Source organism: Myxine glutinosa, chromosome 6 (genome assembly GCF_964187855.1).
Source record: "Myxine glutinosa chromosome 6, kmMyxGlut1.1, whole genome shotgun sequence".
Lineage (NCBI taxonomy): Eukaryota > Metazoa > Chordata > Myxini > Myxiniformes > Myxinidae > Myxine > Myxine glutinosa.
In genome coordinates this window covers 10042070-10048069 of record NC_136266.1, presented here as the reverse complement: position 1 = coordinate 10048069, position 6000 = coordinate 10042070, and the positions used below count along the sequence as shown (strand labels likewise).

The following is a 6000-nucleotide window of genomic DNA, read 5'->3' as shown; positions in this document are numbered from 1 at the left end:
GTTGTACATCATAAGGAGATGAAGACGACCATGAAGATGATGATGATGATTTTACTCTTGTTGATTGTTCGTTTCTTGATATTATTGTGCTGTACATCAGAGGGAGATGATGGCAATGTTTTTACTCTTGTTGATTGTTCTTTTCTTACTCTTGTTGATTGTTCTTTTGTTGATATGATTGTCTTGTATATCATAAGGAGATGATGGTGATGATTTTACTCTTGTGTGATTGTTCTTTTCTTGATATTATTGTCTTGTACAGTCACGTGAAAAAGTAAGTACACCCCATGTAAAGTTTTGACTTTTTCAACATATTTCAACATACAGCTATTTGATCTTCATTTCAACAATATTGATAGATAAAGGTGATATAACATAACAAATATCATGAAACATTTACATTTTGTAGTCCATTGTATAATTTAAATAAACATAAATGCAAATTTCGCATGTGGAAAAAGTAAGTACACCCCTACATTTATCACTACTACAAATACCTAAAATAAGAATCAGGTGCACCAGCTCAGGTGCAAATGATTAGAACATCGTTAGAGAGGATCTTGGAGGAACCAGTCTTATTTAAACCTCAGACATTTAGTTTGATTTGCTCTTTGTTGTTGGAAGTGTGCGGCGTCACCATGCCTAGATCAAAAGAGCTATAGGAGGCCTTCAGAAAGAAGGTTAGAGATGCCTACAAGTCTGGGAAGGGTTTTAAAAAGATCTCCAAACAATTTGGAATCAATCATTCGACTGTCCGGAAGATCATCTACAAGTGGAGAAGATTCCAAACAACTGCCAACTTGTTCAGGCCAGGACACCCTAGCAAGTTCAGCCCGAGAAGAGACCGCAAGATGCTGAAAGAAGTCCCGAAGAACCCCAGAATGTCATCACGGGACCTACAGGTAGCTCTTGCCACTGTTGATGTCAAAGTGCACGAGTCTCCCATTAGAATGAGGCTGCACAAATTTGATCTGCATGGGAGGTGTGCCAGGAGGAAACCTTTGCTGTCCAGAAAGAACATCAGGGCAAGACTAAAGTTTGCCAATGAACACCGAGGCAAAGACCAGCACTTCTAGAACAATGTGCTCTGGACAGATGAGTCAAAGGTAGAGCTATTTGGCCACAGTACCAGAAGACATGTTTGGCGAAAACCAAAGACAGCATTTGACCACAATAACCTGATACCAACTGTAAAGCATGGTGGTGGAAATATTATGGTTTGGGGCAGCTTTGCTGCATCAGGGCCTGGGCAGCTCACCATCATATAATCCACTATGAATTCTTCATTGTACCAAAGGGTGCTTGAGGATAACGTGAGGCCATCTGTCGGAAAGTTGAAGCTCAACCGAAGGTGGACCTTGCGACATGACAATTACCCTAAACATACCAGTAAACCCACCAAGGAATGGCTGAAAAGAAAGAAATGGAGGGTTCTGGAATGGCCAAGTCAAAGCCCGGATCTAAATCCCATCGCGATGTTGTGGGGGGATTTGAAACGAGCTGTGCATGCAAGAAACCCCTCAAACATCACACAGCTGAAAGAATTCTGGATGGAGGAGTGGGCAAAAATTTCTCCCAGTCGATGTCAGAGACTGGTAGACAGTTATAAGAAACGCCTACTTGAGGTTGTTTCTGCCAAAGGGGGCAATACCACCTATTAGAGCCAAGGGTGTACTTACTTTTTCCACATGCTAAATTTTCATTTATGTTTATTTAAATTATACAATGGACTACAAAATGTAAATGATTCATGATATTTGTTATGTTATATTGTAGCGGTTACCGCTGGATGTACATAATCGCCTTGCACCGGCCAGAACACGGCCAGACGCGCCTCTCCCGGGCATGCCCGGACTCACTGTTCCCGGGCACGCCCGAACCTCCCGGGCACGCCCGGTCTCGTCTTTCCCGGGCATGCCCGCTCTCGCCTTTCCAGGGCTCGCCCAGAGCGTCCGGGCATGCCCGCTATCGCCTTTCCAGGGCTCGCCCAGAGCGTCCGGGCATGCCCGCTATCGCCTTTCCAGGGCTCGCCCAGAGCGCCCGGGCATGCCCGCTATCGCCTTTCCAGGGCTCGCCCAGAGCGTCCGGGCATGCCCGCTATCGCCTTTCCAGGGCACGCCCAGAGCGTCCGGGCATGCCCGCTATCGCCTTTCCAGGGCTCGCCCAGAGCGTCCGGGCATGCCCGCTATCGCCTTTCCAGTGCTCGCCCAGAGCGCCCGGGCACGCCCAGCCTCGACTTGCCAGGCCGCAGCCAAACACGCCCGGGCAGGTCCAGACTCGCCTTTCCAAGGCTCGCCCTTGATACCCGGGCATGCCCGGTATAGCTTTTGCCGGGCAAACTTCCCGACATAAATGTGTATATATATTGTTGCCCGAAAAACGGGCTTGTGAGAATACCTGAGCTGTTTTGTTTCAATAAAGCAACTCGGACGAATTCCGTCTTTGGTCGCGTCAATTCTTTCGACTCGCGTTGGAGCGCAGTTCCTTCAATATCACCTTTGTCTATCAATATTGTTGAAATGAAGATCAAATAGCTGTATGTTGAAATATGTTGAAAAAGTCAAAACTTTACATGGGGTGTACTTACTTTTTCACGTGACTGTATATCATAAGGAGATGATGGTGATGATTTTACTCTTGTTGATTGTTCTTTTCTTGATATCACTGTCTTGTATATCATAACGAGATGATGGTGATGATTTTACTCTTGTTGATTGTTCTTTTCTTGATATCATTGTCTTGTATATCATGAGATGATGGTGATGATTTTACTCTTGTTGATTGTTCTTTTCTTGATATCATTGTCTTGTATATCATAAGGAGATGGTGATGATTTTACTCTTGTTGATTGTTCTTTTCTTGATATTGTTGTCTTGTATATCATAAGGAGATGATGATGATGATTTTACTCTTGTTGATTGGTCGTTTCTTGATATTATTATTGTATTGAACATCATAAGAAGAGTTTGTCGAAATGGCGTGATGAGAAAAGTTCAAATATCGACACCAAGAGAGCAAATATTTTCCCTTAGAGCCAAAAAGAATCATACTCAAGGCTGCCCGAGATATAATAAAATGTGCCATCGTTCATAAGAAGCATCAAATATCAATTAATAAATGAAGAAATAAAATATCATTTTCACTTTGAATCGTCGGTTTGACCTATATGTGTGAAGAAGAATCCGGATTTTCATTCTTCAAATCCTCTTGTCATTTTCCCATCATCATATTCTTCATTAGGATAAAGGAGAGGAGTATCATGGTGTGCTCTGGATGAGTGCTGCCCAAAGGAGAGGGATTGGAAAGTGGACAAACAGGACTGCTCCTTTTCTCCTCTTCCTCGAATCTTGTTACCTTTAGATATACCGAACTGAAAAGAAACAAACGGAGATTAGAATCCTTATTGAAATTTCAAGTTATACTTGCAGTACTTAATGTGCAGAATTCATTTCCTAAAACCCTCATTCAATGAGGAAGTCTTTAACGGACAATCGAGATGCTTGAGATGGCTCAACTTTTCATTTTATCTCCACCAATATTGAGGATCATGGAAAAGCAAGATGGCAGTGGGGCAGCAGAGCAATTATTTAAACAAGTGAATGAACGACCAGGAACGGAGGAGAGAGAGAGAGGTGGGAAGGAACACCATAGCATGCAAGTATTGGGGTTAGTAAGGGTTAATGGAGATATAAATTACCAAATGTGGGGACATGGGCAGATATGATGGCGGTGCATGCAATGCTTGATATCCTAGAGGGAGGAGTGTGACATCACAGCCTCTGGAATGTAATTCCATAAATGGGAGAAGCAAGGAAGAAAAGAGTTGAGGTGTGCAGTTAGCCTGGATTTTGTAAGTTTAACCGGGAGAGAGTTACCGGAAGAACATGTGCATCCTGGAAGATATAGGGAGGGTCGGAGAGTTGAAAGGGCAGAGGTAGCAAGACCATAGGATACGCAGTAAATCACCAATTTGGCTGAGATGTGAAAGCAACAGGTCTTGTGCTTCGATCTCATGGTAAGAGATTCCTATAATATTAAGGGCTTTTGTTTCCATAGAATCCAGGAAAGACAGACGTGATGCTGGGGTGCCAACCCATAGCGGAGAGCAGTACTCCACAAAGGCCTCGTAGACTGTGAATAGTTCTAATTTTTCAAGAGTTGACTGGGAATGATTGAGAATTCCCAATCTGCATCTAGCTTTGGAGGCCAGCTTGTGGTCAGTCCAGGAAAGGTCATGGCCGATTGTGAGGCATAGAATATGAAGAGACTGAACCTCTTCCAGTGGCTGACCATGGAAATAGACACGTGTGTTCGTTTGACGATCCTAACGGAGCGACAGGGTGAGACTGAGATATTCCAGAATTTAAAGACATGTTCCATGTAACATCAACATCTAATCAATTACAGATCATCAGAGTGATGTAGCAGGATCCTAGGATCCTGGGTTCGAATCCCGGTCGATCGCTGAATTAACGCCAGGGGGGTTGACTCAGCCTGTCATCCTTCCGAGGTCGGCTAATTGAGTAACAGTTCACTGGTAATTCCCTGCTTGTCGTAAAAAGGCGACAAAAAGGGTTGGCGTCAGGAAGGGCATCCGGCCGTAAAACATTGCTTCAAAAAGGGGACCGAAAAAAACAACAACAACCACGATCCCCGAAAAAGGCCAACCCCCGCTTTGCGGGGAAAAATGGCCTCTAAACGGTGGTTTTGGTTAGAGTGATGTAGCAGCTGTCTGTTTATCAGTGAGATGGGGGTATTATACAACACAATGTGGAGTCGTCTGGAAAAGGGAAGAGAGGATTTTTCCAGATCATCGACGATGTTGTGTAGGGTGAGTCAAAAGTAGCACCCGATTTCTGTTTTTATATATATATATATATGTTTATATATTATATATATATATCATTTCCTACATGACGTTTTGTCAATTTTCAATTTCTCAAAACCTCTTGGTGTACAACATTTCTGGTTTTCTTACTTGGTGCCAAGACATAAAGATTGCTTGGTTTTCCAACCCTCGAGCAGCCCACGTACAGCTGGCCATGGGAAGTACACGGCATTGCCGGGCGGGGGAAGCGAAGGGAGGGGAGGAGGGAGGGGCAGGGAACGGGGGGGGGAGGAGAGGGTGGGGAGGGGAGAAGAGGGGGGGAGGGGAGAAGAGGGGGGGAGGGGAGAAGAGGGGGGGAGGGGAGAAGAGGGGGGAGGGGAGAAGAGGAGGGAGGGGAGAAGAGGAGGGAGGGGGAGGAGGAAGGGGAGGGGGGAGGGGGGGATGTGAGGGGGGGAGGGGGAGTGGAGGGGGAGGGGGAGTGGAGGGGGAGGGGGAGTGGAGGGGGGAGGTGAGGGGGAGGGGAGGTGAGGGGGAGGGGGGAGGGAAGGGGGAGGAGGAGGGGAGGGGGGGGAGGAGGAGGGGGGGAGGGGAGGGGGAGGGGAGGGGAGGGGGAGGGAGAGGAGTGAGGGGGGAGGGGAGGGGGAGGGGAGGGGGAGGGGAGGGAGAGGAGTGAGGGAGGAGGGGAGGTGAGGGGGGAGGGAAGAGGGGAGGTGGAGGGGTGGTTGATGGTGAGGGGGTTGGGAAGGATTTAGGGAGGGGAGAGGGAGTGGAGGGGAAGGGGGGAGGGAGATGGGGGAGGGGAGGGAGAGGGGGGGAGGAGGAGGGGGGAGGAGGGGGGAGGGGGGGGAGGGGGAGGGGGGAACGGCTAGCTTGGCAAGTGATAGCAGCTTTTTACTTTTATTTTTACCTCAATGAGGGCTATATATATAGTCCATGCTTGGAGCCTTCAAGTTCAACATAAAGTTTTTTTATGAAAAATAATGCAGATGTATAACAATCCACCAATGCAAGTTCAGAAATGAATGCAGATCCTTTACTTTGCGATACAAACGCAATTCCCCGCATTTCCACTCACGATCGGGGCCTCCACAGTGACCGCGCCTCTTCTTCCTCCTACAACTTCGTCTCACTTCTTTCACTCAAAATGCACGAAATTCTGCCGCATGAAATTA

The 6000-nt window shown here is 46.6% G+C and overlaps 1 protein-coding gene across 1 annotated transcript in view; it reads right to left on the bottom strand.

The window, feature by feature from the left end:
- Positions 1-2796: 2796 nt before the first annotated feature.
- The window catches only part of LOC137429326 (uncharacterized), a 62336-nt gene continuing 59132 nt past the window's right edge, over positions 2797-6000 (bottom strand). Inside the window, exon 9 of the mRNA XM_068119280.2 lies at positions 2797-3370. Within this exon, the coding sequence (XP_067975381.2) occupies positions 3191-3370 (180 nt within the window). The 3' untranslated portion in view covers positions 2797-3190. The remainder of the gene's footprint in view (positions 3371-6000) is intronic.